Source organism: Bufo gargarizans, chromosome 2 (genome assembly GCF_014858855.1).
Source record: "Bufo gargarizans isolate SCDJY-AF-19 chromosome 2, ASM1485885v1, whole genome shotgun sequence".
Taxonomy (NCBI): domain Eukaryota; kingdom Metazoa; phylum Chordata; class Amphibia; order Anura; family Bufonidae; genus Bufo; species Bufo gargarizans.
The window spans coordinates 58496945-58513787 of record NC_058081.1 but is presented as its reverse complement, the minus strand read 5'-3'; the positions used below and the strand labels follow the sequence as shown (position 1 = coordinate 58513787).

At 44.0% G+C, this 16843-nt stretch overlaps 1 protein-coding gene across 1 annotated transcript in view; it reads left to right on the top strand.

Moving 5' to 3' along the window:
- LOC122929404 (RING finger protein 112-like) overlaps positions 1-12876 on the top strand; it is a 55071-nt gene extending 42195 nt beyond the window's left edge. Inside the window, exons 11-13 of the mRNA XM_044282956.1 lie at positions 739-792; positions 8007-8081; positions 12137-12876. Of these exons, the coding sequence (XP_044138891.1) occupies positions 739-792; positions 8007-8081; positions 12137-12439 (432 nt within the window). The 3' untranslated portion in view covers positions 12440-12876. The remainder of the gene's footprint in view (positions 1-738; positions 793-8006; positions 8082-12136) is intronic.
- The last annotated feature ends 3967 nt before the right edge of the window (positions 12877-16843 follow it).

The following is a 16843-nucleotide window of genomic DNA, read 5'->3' as shown; positions in this document are numbered from 1 at the left end:
CCAACCCCTATAATACCCCCTCTAATGCCCTGGCCCCTCACACAGGTTGTACTTACCTTGCTCTCCGGCATCCACGTCGCTTCTGATGCCCGCACGGCTGCCACTGCATCTCCCCGTCACGCGGATTGGAGGGCAGCCAACAGGGACAACCCACAATGCTAGGAAGGCTCGTCCGTGCTGCGGCCTGCTATTGGCTGCCCCTGCCATCTCCAGATGTTTTGATCCACGCGTCAGGGAGATGCAGCGGCGGCCGTGCGGGCATCAGAAGCGACGCAGGTGTCGGGGAGCAAGGTAAGTACAACCTGTGTGAGGGGCCTGTACATTGGAGGGGGCATTATAGAAGTTGGATAACCCCTTTAAGGGTGTTTTCCCACCATTGCTAGGACATGTCACCGCTTTCTGCTCAGTGAGGGTCTGACTGCTGGGAACACGTCATCTGTACAATGAAGGGGCTGCATCACTAGTTAAAGGCACTTTCATGGTGTCACCTTGCATAGTGATATTCTTGGCCATATGCTACACCACAGTCCCATTCACTACGCAGAGCACATACCAAAGAGATCTTGGTTCCCATATTCTCAGAACTGAACGGGATGCCACAAGCTAAACCTGTGCTGATTATAATGTTATGGCATATTCTAGAGATATAATATGACCAAGGGGCATTTGTAGAGAGAAATCAGACGGTTTCTTGGTGTAAACCTTTATAAACTTTCAGTTTATGCTTTTTTATTGCAGGTGTTTGTGTCGTACATTAATGATCTGAAGTACAACATCTCCAGTCCTTTAGAGGTGAGTGTTACGTATACTACAAGTCTATTGGCAGACTAAACAAATCTGACGGCTGAAATCTAAAGAAAACACTAAGTTACTTTGGATATACTTTGTGTTACTAATCTTATAGTAACTTCCTTGGAAGTGGATACATCGGGGGTCCAGGGGCGGACACAGTGTTGCAGCGGCGACGGCCGTTTCGCGCGCAAGATCGCGCTTCCTCAGGCCGCTCAATATGTCATGACGCAAAGGCGTCCTTTTATAGGGGCGGGCAGAGGACGGCCGACGCCGTCACCCACAGCTGCGCGCTCCTGGATACAAATAACATATTAAAAACATGCGTACAGCGAAGATAAGGTGCAAATATAATCAGCAAAAGGTACTAATATTGAAACATACCATAGTTCATGTTATGCATGATCATGGATAAACGGTATGGACATAATTAGAGGATAATATGTATGATATTCTATGGATGGCAAAATGATACATAATAATTGGACTGCAGTTGGTTTTTGAGTACATATAGGCACGTTTTAATAAATCAATAACGGTTAGCCTGCCTACATCGTGTCAAGATATAAATAAACCGTGTCTCACGGACACATATCATATTTCGTGCAGCGCTGTCGACATGTGTCCAAAGAAACACAGTGCCCCCTCAAGTTCTTGCGGCCTGACCACTGTAACTTGACTTCATGAAAAACTTACGTATCATAATTGATTCCAAAAGCTTTCAATATGTCATCCCAAAATAAGAAAATATGCTAATAACTAATACCCTTAAAAGAGCAGCTTATTAGATCCAAAGCTACACTGAAAATCCTGCTAGGAGGAACCGTTAGGCCGAGTCCAGATGTGGCGGATCCAGATCAATTTACTGTACAATACATGTGGATGGGGATTTCGAAACCACATCCATAGGTACCTTGTATATTTCAAATCAGCAGCGTGCTCATTCTGCTGTGAAAATGCAGGTGAAATCCACAGGAACATCCCCATGTGACATATGCAGATTTGCCAGCTGGTTTCATAGGTACAAATCTACTGACAGATGCCCTTTACATTTCACCTCCATCTTTCTTTAAAGGGGTTATAAAAAGCCCCCCCAATATGCCGGCCCCCCCCCCCCCACTGAATATACTTACCTGCCTCCCCGCTCCCTGTGCCGCTCCTGGTCCCCGCACCGCCACTGCTGCTGCTTTTCCTCGTGTGCGAATGAAAACATCTGGGGGCAGGGGGAGGGGCGGGAGAGCAGCCAATGACAGGTGGGGACGAGCCTCCCTAGCATCGCGGACGGGGCTCGTCCCCGTCCCCGTCTGCCATTGGCTGCTCCACACGACACTGGATATTTTCATCCGCGCACGGGGAGAAGCAGCAGCGGCGGTGCGGGGACCAGGAGCGGTGCAGGGAGCGGAGTGCCAGGTAAGTATATTCAGTGTGAGGGGCCCGGCGTATGGGGGGCATTTTATAGGATTGGATAACCCCTTTAATTCCTGTGGAACAACTAAAATCCGTTTTGAATAATTTTGGAGGGGGGATGTAGTTTCTAAAATGGGGTAAAAATTGCTTCTCAAATTCTAAGTCTTTTAACATTCTAAAAAAAAAAAAATGAATGTACAAAACGATGCAAACATGAAGAAGACATAGGGTGAATGCAAATATTTTAGTATTTTATTAGGTATTAATATCTGTCTTAAAAATAAATTTTACTTTACAAAGTAGTGAGTTTTTCTACATATTCTGTAAAGTTAGGATTATGGTTTTAAATAAAGGTAAAACCTATCGACCCAGATTTACCACTAACATGAAGTACAATGTGTCACGAGAAAACATTCTGAGAATGGCTTGAATAAGTAAAAGCATGCCAGAGTTCAAAAGGTCAAATTCAAAAAGTTCAAATTATCTGCTGATTCTAAGAGCTCTTGAAATGGTCCGCAATGTACTGTACGGTTACCAGCCAAGTGCACGCTGTTTGTGGATGTGGACCCATTCACTGCAAGATACGGTTTACACCACAACCGTATCTTTCATTAGTTATAATGGCTCGTTTTGTCTAGGGAGCAATCATTAGGAGAAATAAAATGGCCGCCGTCCTATTAGTACACACAAAACCTGTCCTAATCACACATCAGGACAAGTTACTTCAGACACTGAGCTAAAGAGCTGCCTCATCCTCCTCTCCTATTTATCAGGGATTATGATCCTGAATACAGTTTAATATGATCTTCAGCTTAATCTCTGCAGGAAAGGAGTTCATGAGGAGACATGAAGTACAGAGAGGACAGACTGTGGTAATGAAGGCTGCATATAAATGCTGCTGCTCCTTACCCACACCCCACCTCCTCTCTGTACTTCATGTCTCCTCATGAACTCAATTCCTACTGAGAGTTTGCTGAATTCCTACTGAGAGTCTGCTGAAGATCATTTTAAACTGTATTCAGGATTATAATCCCTGACAAGTAGAAAAGAGAGGAGGATGAGGCGGCTCTTTAGCTCAGTGTTCTGAAGTAACTTGTCCTGCTGTGTGATTAGAACAGGTTTTCTGTGTACTAATAGGATGGCGGCCATTTTATTGCCCCTGATGATTGCTCCCCAGACACAATCAGCCATTATAGCTAATGAAAAGTATTTGGCAATGTATTTATAATAAAGTAATATTTAAAATATTCCCAGAGAACCCCTTTAACCACCTCCGGACCGCCTAACGCAGATGTGCGGTCCGGAGGTGGCAGCCCTGCGCAGAGTCACGCATATACGCGTCATCTCGCGAGGGCCGGGATTTCCTGTGAACGCGCGCACACAGGCGCGCGCGCTCACAGGAACGGAAGGTAAGCGAGTGGATCTCCAGCCTGCCAGCGGCGATCGCTCGCTGGCAGGCTGGAGATCCGAATTTTTTAACCCCTAACAGGTATATTAGACGCTGTTTTCATAACAGCGTCTAATATACCTCCTACCTGGTCCTCTGGTGGTCCCTTTTGTTAGGATCGACCACCAGAGGACTCAGGTAGGTCAGTACAGTCGCACCAAACACCACACTACACTACACCCCCCCCCCGTCACTTATTAACCCCTTATAAACCCCTGATCACCCATGATCACCCCATATAAACTCCCTGATCACCCCCCTGTCATTGATCACCCCCCCTGTCAGGCTCCGTTCAGACGTCCGCATGATTTTTACGGATCCATGGATACATGGATCGGATCCGCAAAACACATGCGGACGTCTGAATGGAGCCTTACAGGGGGTGATCAATGACAGGCGGGTGATCACCCATATACACTCCCTGATCACCCCCCTGTCATTGATAACCCCCCTGTAAGGCTCCATTCAGACGTCCGCATGCGTTCTGTGGATCCGATACATGTATCCATGGATCCGTAAAAAATCATGCGGATGTCTGAATAGAGCCTTACAGGGGGGGTGATCAGTGACAGGGGGGTGATCACCCTGATTACCCTGATCACCCCCTGTCATTGATAACCCCCCTGTAAGGCTCCATTCAGACGTCCGCATGCGTTTTGTGGATCCGATCCATGTATCCATGGATCCGTAAAAAATCATGCGGATGTCTGAATGGAGCCTTACAGGGGGGGTGATCAGTGACAGGGGGGTGATCACCCTGATTACCCTGATCACCCCCTGTCATTGATAACCCCCCTGTAAGGCTCCATTCAGACGTCCACATGCGTTTTGTGGATCCGATCCATGTATCCATGGATCCGTAAAAAATCATGCGGATGTCTGAATGGAGCCTTACAGGGGGGGTGATCAGTGACAGGGGGGTGATCACCCTGATTACCCTGATCACCCCCTGTCATTGATAACCCCCCTGTAAGGCTCCATTCAGACGTCCACATGCGTTTTGTGGATCCGATCCATGTATCCATGGATCCGTAAAAAATCATGCGGATGTCTGAATGGAGCCTTACAGGGGGGGGTGATCAATGACAGGGGGGTGATCAGGGAGTCTATATGGGTGATCACCCCCCTGTCATTGATCACCCCCCTGTCATTGATCACCCCCCCCTGGTAAGGCTCCATTCAGACGTCCACATGCGTTTTGTGGATCCGATCCATGTATCCATGGATCCGTAAAAAATCATGCGGATGTCTGAATAGAGCCTTACAGGGGGGGTGATCAGTGACAGGGGGGTGATCACCCTGATTACCCTGATCACCCCCTGTCATTGATAACCCCCCTGTAAGGCTCCATTCAGACGTCCGCATGCGTTTTGTGGATCCGATCCATGTATCCATGGATCCGTAAAAAATCATGCGGATGTCTGAATGGAGCCTTACAGGGGGGGTGATCAATGACAGGGGGGTGATCAGGGAGTCTATATGGGTGATCACCCCCCTGTCATTGATCACCCCCCTGTCATTGATCACCCCCCTGTCATTGATCACCCCCCCCCCCCTGGTAAGGCTCCATTCAGACATTTTTTTTGGCACAAGTTAGCGGAAATTTTTTGTTTGTTTTTGTTTTTGTTTTTTCTTACAAAGTCTCATATTCTACTAACTTGTGTCAAAAAATAAAATCTCACATGGACGCACCATACCCCTCACGGAATCCAAATGCGTAAACATTTTTAGACATTTATATTCCAGACTTCTTCTCACGCTTTAGGGCCCCTAAAAAGCCAGGGCAGTATAAATACCCCACATGTGACCCCATTTCGGAAAGAAGACACCCCAAGGTATTCCGTGAGGGGCATATTGAGTCCATGAAAGATTGAAATTTTTGTCCTAAGTTAGCGGAAAGTGAGACTTTGTGAGAAAAAAACAAAAAAAATCAATATCCGCTAACTTATGCAAAAAAAAAATAATTTCTAGGAACTCGCCAGGCCCCTCATTGAATACCTTGGGGTGTCTTCTTTCCAAAGTGGGGTCACATGTGGGGTATTTATACTGCCCTGGATTTTTAGGGGCCCTAAAGCGTGAGAAGAAGTCTGGGATCCAAATGTCTAAAAATGCCCTCCTAAAAGGAATTTGGGCACCTTTGCGCATCTAGGCTGCAAAAAAATGTCACACATGTGGTATCGCTGTACTCAGGAGAAGTTGGGGAATGTGTTTTGGGGTGTCATTTTACATATACCCATGCTGGGTGAGATAAATATCTTGGTCAAATGCCAACTTTGTATAAAAAAATGGGAAAAGTTGTCTTTTGCCAAGATATTTCTCTCACCCAGCATGGGTATATGTAAAATGACCCCCCAAAACACATTGCCCAACTTCTCCTGAGTACGGCGATACCACATGTGTGACACTTTTTTGCTGCCAAGGTGGGCAAAGGGGCACATATTCCAAAGTGCACCTTTCGGATTTTGCAGGGCATTTTTTACACATTTTGATTGCAAGGTACTTCTCACACATTTGGGCCCCTAAATTGCCAGGGCAGTATAACTACGCCACAAGTGACCCCATTTTGGAAAGAAGACACCCCAAGGTATTCCGTGAGGGGCACTGGCGAGTTCCTAGAATTTTTTATTTTTTGTCACAAGTTAGCGGAAAATGATGATTTTTCTTTTTTTTTCTTTTTTCCTTACAAAGTCTCATATTCCACTAACTTGCGACAAAAAATAAAAAATTCTAGGAACTCGCCGTGCCCCTCACGGAATACCTTGGGGTGTCTTCTTTCCAAAATGGGGTCACTTGTGGCGTAGTTATACTGCCCTGGCAATTTAGGGGCCAAAATGTGTGAGAAGTACTTTGCAATCAAAATGTGTAAAAAATGACCGGTGAAATCCGAAAGGTGCAGTTTGGAATATGTGCCCCTTTGCCCACCTTGGCAGCAAAAAAGTGTGACACATCTGGTATCGCCGTACTCAGGAGAAGTTGGGCAATGTGTTTTGGGGTGTCATTTTACATATACCCATGCTGGGTGAGAAAAATATCTTGGTCAAATGCCAACTTTGTATAAAAAAATGGGAAAAGTTGTCTTTTGCCAAGATATTTCTCTCACCCAGCATGGTTATATGTAAAATGACACCCCAAAACACATTCCCCAACTTCTCCTGAGTACGGCGATACCAGATATGTCACACTTTTTTGATGCCAAGGTGGGCAAAGGGGCACATATTCCAAAGTGCACATTTTGGATTTCACCGGTCATTTTTTACACATTTTGATTGCAAAGTTCTTCTCACACATTTGGGCCCCTAAATTGCCAGGGCAGTATAACTACCCCACAAGTGACCCCATTTTGGAAAGAAGACACCCCAAGGTATTCTGTGAGGGGCATGGTGAGTTCCTAGAATTTTTTATTTTTTGTCGCAAGTTAGTGGAATATGAGACTTTGTAAGGAAAAAAGAAAAAAAAAGAAAAATCATCATTTTCCGCTAACTTGTGACAAAAAATAAAAAGTTCTATGAACTCACTATGCCCATCAGCGAATACCTTAGGGTGTCTACTTTCCGAAATGGGGTCATTTGTGGGGGTTTTCTACTGTCTGGGCATTGTAGAACCTCAGGAATCATGACAGGTGCTCAGAAAATCAGAGCTGTTTCAAAAAGCGGAAATTCACATTTTTGTACCATAGTTTGTAAACGCTATAACTTTTACCCAAACCATTTTTTTTTTTGCCCAAACATTTTTTTTTTTATCAAAGACATGTAGAACAATAAATTTGGCGAAAAATTTATATATGGATGTCGTTTTTTTTGCAAAATTTTACAGCTGAAAGTGAAAAATGTCATTTTTTTGCAAAAAAATCGTTACATTTTGATTAATAACAAAAAAAGTAAAAATGTCAGCAGCAATAAAATACCACCAAATGAAAGCTCCATTAGTGAGAAGAAAAGGAGGTAAAATTCATTTCGGTGGTAAGTTGCATGACCGAGCGATAAACGGTGAAAGGAGTGTAGTGCCGAAGTGTAAAAAGTGCTCTGGTCATGAAGGGGGTTTCACCTAGCGGGGCTGAAGTGGTTAAAGAGGTATTTCAGCTCTTTGAATGTATGCTGAGCTGCAGAACCTTGACATGGCCACTACACAGTGGACAGAACTTTCTGCTTCCTGCTCTGTTCCCTCTTTTGTTTCCCGCAGCAGCAGCTGCCCGACACAGTGGGGGTGCCAGGAATTGGAACCCCACAGGTCAATATCAAAAAGGTGGAATACCCCTTTAAAAAATGTATGTGATTATGTACAAAACAATTATAGCTGATAGTGATGGCTGGAGAATAAGAGCAAACTGCACACGTCTTTGTGACATATTCATTGCCCTCTACAGATGTATAACATGAGAAAGAACCAGGAACGCATGGAAGAAATAAAGAACGAGTTTCAAAAATTTCTCAGTAGCTGGGTGAGTTGTTGGAGGCATTTCCATTGTTTCCATAGGAGAGAGAAGTGATATTACCTTTCAGCTATTTCCCCCTAACTTATACAGCCCATATGAAAGGAGGGATGGGGCTAGCCTGAGCTCAGTCTACTTTCCTAAGGGCCTTATAGTGATAAGGTTGGAAATGCACACACAGATCAACAATACAACTATCATGTATCACTGATCTTACACCATTGTGGTTTTTGATAGTCTTTAACTGAAACTCGTAGCCAGGGCTGTTTTATTCATTGTTCAACCAGAGGAGCCATATTGAGCCTCTATGCAGGCTACTAATTGTGGCGACCCAGGGGTGGGGAGAAAGGAGAGTATAGGAGGGTGGTAGTCCTCATGGAGGCATCCCTCCCAGACGCTCGCTGGGGCCGTACAATAATAAGTGGAGGGGCACACCCTTTCTTTCCCTTGGGGCACATCCTGGTGATGAGGTAGTCTCCTGCCTGGTGGTGGTTTGAGATACCCTTGGTGGTGTATTGCGGGGTGCAAGGCAGGGATCCCTAGGTGGGAAGGCACACCACTGGGAAATTTTACAATCGTTACAGAAGTTAATGGCAAAGTGCAAATACACTTTTTCATAGGAGTAGTTTCAGTTCTGGTTATACACGGGACGGCAGATCTTACACATTTTACCGTTTCCCAGTTCTTACAGCTCTGGAGGTTGCAGATGAGGTAGACAGGACTAGTTGTTTCCTCACTAAGTCTTCCAGATCATTACTTTTCCTCTCTCAAATACAACCATAGGGGTGAAATATCCTTCTTCCCTATCTTTTTCAGTCCCACTTTATTCCAAAATATGGCACTACAAATTACCCAACTGCGGGGCGTAGGTCTTTAGCAGATCCACAGTCTGCCTCTGCTCATGAAGTCTTCTATTTTCCCACACAAGTCCAAGAAGCTTTATGCACGTTAGCTCCACAGTCTTTTGGTCACGCACCCCCCTCAAAGACTGACCTGCATTAAATAATTCTCAATTGCTTCCTCAGAGGCTGGTGCAGGCTCTGTCTCACAAGATGGCTGCTTTTTGTTTTTGTTTCCCCCCCAGACTGCTGCTCTTTCTCTCTCCACTTCTCTCCTAACTATGTTCTCTATCTCATTGTATCTACTCCTCCCTATGGGGAGGGGGAAGCAGCCTCTTTCTAGTAACTAGTCACTAAGATTGTTAACCCCATACGCAACCCTCCAGGTAAAACACGCATTAACCCCTTGTGGAATTTTTTGTGGACGAGGTTTGGAAGCAGATATGTCTGGAGGATATTCTGCCAAAACCAGAAGTGGATTTAAAAGGAATCGGAACTAAAAAAGAAGAATTTTTATACTTTTCCTTCCTGGTGGATCCACTTCTGGCTTTGGCTGAAAATCTTTCAGGCATGTCTGCTTCAAAACCTCATCTAAAAACTCTGTGTGGCTGTACCCTAAGGACCCATTACATGGGCCATCTGTATAGGCAATTATCGTGAATAAATAATTAATTCCCAACAATTGCCTGCACATTCTTCCCATGTAAATGTGCCTTTAGTTCATGTGTGTGGGTTAGGGTGGGGGACTAAGTTATCTCCTTTCTAACTCTTAGGCCTCATGCACACAACCGTTGTTGTGTCCCGTGTCCGTTGTTCTGTTTTCCGTGATTTTCTGCGGACCCGTTGACTTTTAATGGGTCCATGGAAAACTTGGCTAATGCACCGTTTGTCATCCGCGTCCGTGATCCGTGTTTCCAGTCCGTGAAAAAAATAGGATGCTGTCCCATTTTTTTCACGGACAACGGTTCGCGGACCCATTCAAGTCAATGGGTCCGTGAAAAAACACGGAGGCACACAAGTTTGTCATCCGTGCCCGCATCCGTTTTTTTCCTATGATTTGCATGGCAAACTTGACTTCGATTTTTTTTTACTTTCCTTCATGTCTGGAGATCCTCCAAAAAAAAAATTAAGACACACGGAAACAAAAACGGACACGGATCACGGAACAACAGAACCCTTTTTGAGGACCGCAAAAAAATACTGTCGTGTGCATGAGGCCTTAGATATATTAAATGTTTTTAAAAATATCGGTATAAATTTGCGAAAGCACCTTTAAGGAGAAAATGTCACCAGGGACCTCCCTATCCAACTAGGTTTGCAGAGACACTTTGCTGTTGTTCACCTGATTAAAATGCTGTTTTTATTTTGTTGATCAGAGGCTTTGTTCTCAGGTTATGATACTTTTTTCCTAATACGCAAGTTAGGCCTTTGGTGCAATGAGAGTATCACCATTGCTCTTGTTGCACTCAAACTCCCCTTCTTTCTGTGGCCATCCCCTCCCTGGCTGCTTTGATTGACAGGTCCAGGCAGAGGGTGCTGGGTGCAAGGAGAGCAACGGAGACCTCCTCATTGCACCAAAGGCCTATTTTGCCTATTAAGATAAAGTATCACAACTTGGGAACAGAAATTTGAATTAATACAATAAAAACAGCGTTTTAATCAGGTGAATGACAGCGAAGTGTCTATGTCAACAGTTAGATAGGGAGGTCGCTGGTGACAGATTCCTTTTAAGTGTTAACCAGAAAAACATCTTCTGGTGACTCTTGTGGTTTTTTAACCTCCACTCCTCCACTCCGAGCAAAAGTGGATGTGGCTTATCGGAAGGTGGCAAAGACAGATTTATCAGAATTTGTCAGAAAACTTGTGTAAATTATAGATTAAACCTGGCATGGATTTCATTTCTGGCGCACGGACTGTCCAAAGATGAGCCTCATTTATTAAGTGGCGCGTACATCTTACGCTAGTGCATTGATAAATAGGACTATAGTAGTAAACACCAGTCTTAATAAATTCTCCACGCGGAGTACAGGGTATAGATTTGCCCCTGGTATTCACCCTAGTCCCACACCTTTTATCTGGGGTCCTTGTACTATATAACCTTAGCTGCAATTGTGGCTAAATAAAGCAATAACATAAAGGAAGCGTAACAGCCACAAATGAATTGGCGGTGATAAGCTTTGTGATTTAAAGGGGTTGTCTCATCTCCAACATTGGTGGCGTATCGCTAGGATATGCCACCAGTGTTTCAATGGGAGTGCCGAAAATAGCCGAGCATTGGCTTGAGTATTTGCAGATTTCCATAGAAGTGAATATAGGGCGGGAAGTGCTTGTGCGGTGCACTCTTCAATAATTTAAATGGGACTTCTGAAAATAGCCGAGCACACTGCTTGGTTATTTTTTTGCTCTCCCGTAGAAGTTAATGGAGGGCTGCCGGGCATGTGCAGTGCACTCTCCTTTGCTTTGGGCACTCCGCACTTATCTGACATTGGTGGATATGCCACCGAATGTTGGAGGTGAGACAACCCCTATAATACCATACTGCATAATATACCAGTGATGTACAGTATCTCACAAAAGTGAGTGCACCCCTCACATTTTTGTAAATATTTTATTCGATCTTTTCATGGGACAACACTGAAGATCGGACACTTTGATACAATGTACGACTTGTATAACAGTGTAAATATGGTGTGTCCTCAAAATAACTCAACACACAGCCATTAATGTCTAAACCGCTGGCAACAAAAGTGAGTACACCCCTACGTGAAAATGGCCAAATTGTCCCCAAAGTGTCAATATTTTGTGTGGCCACCATAATTTTACAGCACTGCCTTAACTCTCTTGGGCATGGAGTTCACTAGAGCTTCACAGGTTGTCACTGGAATCCTCTTCCACTCCTCCATAACGACATCATGGAGCTGGAGTGTTGAGTTATTTTGAGGGGACATCAAATTTACACTGTTATATAAGACGTACATTGACTAGTTTATCATTGTATATAAGTGTCAGATCTTCAGTGTTGTCCCATGGAAAGATATAATTAAATATTTACAAAATTTGCGCGGTTTACTTACTTTTGTGAGATACTGTATAAGTAACAAGTAATGAATAAAGCACATCCAACTATTGTCCTAATGACCCGCCTAAACTCTACCCTCCTAGTCCTCCATTGCTTCTCCAAAAGGACACTCATTGCTTTCTCTCTCTCTCTCATTGCCTCCATAGCCCATGTGGCGACTCAGAATAGGGGATACGGTTGCTGAAAAGATCTCAGAACTTCAAAAGGAATTTGAGCAATCTTTCAGAGGTATAAATGAAGAGGATCGCAAGGATCTGCTGGAGAAGCTGAAGGAATATTTATTAACTGAAGGAGACAAGTTCTGCCGTAGTCACAATATTAAGCTTCTAATAAATGGGGTTCCCGTAGGTTTGGCATTAATAGGGGCAGTAAATCCAGCAGCAGCCAGGGTGGCTTTCAATGGAGCTGCAAAATTGGCAGGTTGGATTCTGTTTCGTAAATTCTTTTGATGCAAATACACATGTATGGTAGGATGGGGAGTATTTGGGGGCATTGTGAAGTGTCCGAACTTAAAAAACAGCCATTGGGACCCCCCATTGATCAGCTGTTATCTATATGGAAACCTGGTAGTGCCACCACACTGAAAATGAATTCATGTAAATTGGGTGGGCACCAAAAATCAAATAGTAAAGCTACATAGTTGGTAAAGTTGAAAAAAAAATCACAGATCCATTTAGGCCAACCTATAATCATATTTTTCAGACTATAAGATTATAAAACTGTTGTAGGAAATATTCATTATCAATATTTGGGGTTAATATTAATAATAATTCAAGCGGACCTTTCATGGTTTTGTATTAATGGAGATAAATACCTTTACTTGCGGGGTACCCCCTCGCTGATGCTGCCACCCTGGCTAAAATATCGCTCCTATGCCCCTGCTGTGCCCCCCCCCCCCCCCTGCAGTTTTCCGGCTCAGTATGCTAATACCGAGCATCGGTACAAGGAGGAGGAGACGCCAGGGTTTCTCAATGGGCGTCTCTTCGCTGGCTGTGCCACGATCCAATCACAGCGGAGAGCGTCACAGCCAGGGAGAAAGATGAGTTTTGTTTTCTCCCTGGCTATGGCGCTCTCCGCTGTGATTGGATCGCGGCACAGCCATGGAGAAGGAGATGCCCATTGAGAAACCCTGGTGTCTCCTCCTCCATGTACCGATGCTCAGTATTAGCATACTGAGCGTGAAAACTGCACACACTAAAATAATCCTAACTATACTACACAAAATTCACAATCCCCTCTAATTATTCCACCCACCATCTAACTAAATACATGCATACACACAATAGTATCAGCGCCCTCCCACCTAAGGGTACTTTCACACTAGCGGCAGAGTGATCCGGCAAGCAGTTCCGTTGCCGGAACTGCCTGCCGGATCTGGCAATCTGCATGAAAAACGGAAAGCATTTGTAGACGGATCCGAAAGCAGAACTGTCTTACAAATGCATTGGAAGAACGGATCCATCTCTCAGTATGTCATCCGGAGAAACGGATCCGTTATATATATTTTTTCACATTTTTACCTGTCTGTGCATGCGCAGACCGGAAAGACGGATCCGGCATTGCGGTGTTTTGAATGCCAGATCCGGCATTAATACATTCCTATGGAAAAAAATGCAGTTTTTTGGCCGGAGATAAAACCGTAGCATGCTGCGGTTTCATCTCTGTCCTGATCGGTCAAAAATACTGAACTGAAGACATCCTGATGCATCCTGAACGGATTACTCTCCATTCAGAATGCATGGGGATAAAACTGATCAGTTTTTTTCCGGTATTGAGCCCCTAGGACAGAACTCTATGCCGGAAAAGAAAAATGCTAGTGTGAAAGTACCCTAGAACTAACTGTCCCTAAAGGGGTAACAAGGGTAAACGGTAAATATGGTATGGCAAGGGTTACAGGGATATTGCAGGGCTATGATAGGGAGAGCGTCAGGGAAGGGTTAATACAGCAGTGGGATCAGGGGGAATATTGGTTCAAGGGGTAATACAATGCAAGGGGAAATACACTGCCTGTCCAAGAAAAAAGTCACCACCTGGATTTAACTAAGCAAATAGTTATGAGCCTCCTATTGGATAATTACTGATAATTATCTTTCAGTTGGCAACAAGTTATTTAACCCCAACTGGTGCAATGAGTTGCTTCTCATTTCTTAAACAACCATGTCGAAAGACACATCTCGTGGTTGTGGAAAAGATGTTAGTCTGTTTGAGAAGGGTCAAATCATTGGCATGCATCAAGCAGGAGAAAACATCTAAGAAGATTGCAAAAACTACTAAAATTGGGTTAAGAACTGTCCAAAGCATTATTAAAACTGGAAGGATAGTGGGGACCCATCGTATTCGAGGAAGAAATGTGGCCAGAAAAAAAATCCTGAATGATCGTGATCGTCGATCACTTGAACGTTTGGTGAAATCAAATTGAAGAAAAACAACAGTAGAACTCAGGGCTATGTTTAATAGTGAAAGTAAGAGCATTTCCACATGCACGATGCGAAGGGAACTCAAGGGATTGGGACTGAACAGCTGTGTAGCCGTAAGAAAACCAATAATCAGTGAGGAAAACCAGAAAAAAAGGCTTCAATTTGCTAGGGAACATAAAGACTGGACTCTGGAGCAATGGAAGAAGGTCATGTGGTCTGATGAGTCCAGATTTACCCTGTTCCAGAGTGATGGCTCGATCAGGGTAATAAGAGAGGCAGATGAAGTGATGCACCCATCATGCCTAGTGCCTACTGTACAAGCCTGTGGGGGCAGTGCTATGATCTGGGGTTGCTGCAGTTGGTCAGGTCTAGGTTCAGCAACAGTATGTGCTCCAAGAATGAGGTCAGCGACTACCTGAACATACTGAATGACCAGGTTATTCCATCAATGGATTTGTTCTTCCCTGATGGCACGGGCATATTCCAAGATGACAATGCCAGGATTCATCGGGCTCAAATTGTGAAAGAGTGGTTCAGGGAGCATGAGACATCATTTTCACACATGGATTGGCCACCACAGAGTCCAGACCTTAACCCCATTGAGAATCTTTGGCACGTGCTGGAGAAGGCTTTGCGCAGCAGTCAGACTCTACCATCATCAATGCAAGATCTTGGTGAAAAATGAATGCAACACTGGATGGAAATAAATCTTGTGACATTGCAGCAACTTATTGAAACAATGCCACAGCGAATGCGTTCCGTAATCAAAGCTAAAGGCGGTCCAACTAAATATTATAGTGTGTGACCTTTTTTTTTTTGGTGGCGACTTTTCTTTTGGACAGGCAGTGTATTATGGCAGGGGTTCAATGGGTACTTGGCGAGCCAATGCTCGCCTTCTGTTTCTGGAGTGGCTGCTCGGCTCAACTCATGTCCACTCTTCCAGGTGTGGAGTCCTTCTTCTGTTTGTGGTGATCAGATCTCCCCCCTAGTTCCAAATGCTGGACTATTTATCCATCATAAGTAGGGGGAAGGTGTTTGGCCATGGGGCAGAGGTGTGGATATCCAGGGGCGGACTGGGAACTTAAAGTGGCCCTGAAAAAAATACTAAAAGTGGCCCCGTTTTGTAGTAGGGTTCAAATTGAAGGAAGACAGGGCCAGCAATATCATATTGTGGCACATTATACTACAAGAACAGAGCCAAATACTGCAGTGCATCACAAAATACTTCCAGCAACACAAAATACATCCCCAAAAACTTCCACTGGCCGGCTGTGAGGAGGGCTCAGGTGGTCCCCTGGGCATTGGCCCACCGGGAAATTTCCCTGTAAGGTCTATGGCCAATCCGCCCTAGTGGATATCCCATGCTATAAAAAACATGTTTAGCATGTCACCAACAGCTTGTTTGGGGGGTCTGCACAAAAGTGGACTAGGTACTGATCAGCCGTTATAAACTTTAACAATGCAAGTCATGGCCTGCAGGCTATCAACACCAGTATTTCTGAAAACATGGGCCTTTATCAACCAGTGGGATGAAGAGTTGATAAGAGTTGATAGGGGATGGAATCTAGGCAACATTTAATACACTTCCCTCTACAAAAACATACCTAGGTTTTAGAGGAGGAAAATCAGAAATAATATTCAGACTCCCAAATTAGACCTCAGAATCAGACCCCAATATCAGACTTCAGATCAGACCCCCATATCAGGCCCCAATAGAATACACACATTTGACCCTAATATCAGACCCCAATATGAGATCCCCATATCAGACCTCAGATCAGACCCCAATATCAGACCTCAGATCAGACCCCAATATCAGACCTCAGATCAGACCCTAATATCAGACCTCAGATCAGATCCTAATATAAGACCTCAGATCAGACCCCAATATAAGACCTCAAATCAAACCGCTGCTTTCCATGCCCCCTGCTCTTCCATAATTCCCACTTTTGAAGAAAAAAGTGCGTCTTATAAAGTGAAAAATATGGTAAATGGTATTGTAGAGCAACCAGACCCACTATATCTTGAAAAACAAAGTAGGTCTGGGTCCAAAAAGTGTAAAAAAAAAAAAAGGGGAAAAAAAAAAGGAAAAAAATATATTAAATCTGACTTCTTCCTAAATCCACACATTTAATATTTGTTAAAAATTGAAAAAAATAAAATATACTACACATTTAGCATCACCATGTCCAAAATGACCTGATCTATAAAAGGATCATGTTACTTTTACTGCACGGGTAACAGAAAAAAAAAGAAAAACTATAATGGAATTGCAATTTTGCCTACCTGCACTTCTCAAAAAATTGTATAAAAAGTGATCAAAAAAATTCATATGTACCCAAAATTAGTACCAATCAAACTGTCATCCCACAAAAAATAAGCCCCTACGATAAAAAAAAAATGGCTTTCAGAAAATGGAGACAAAAACATGATTTT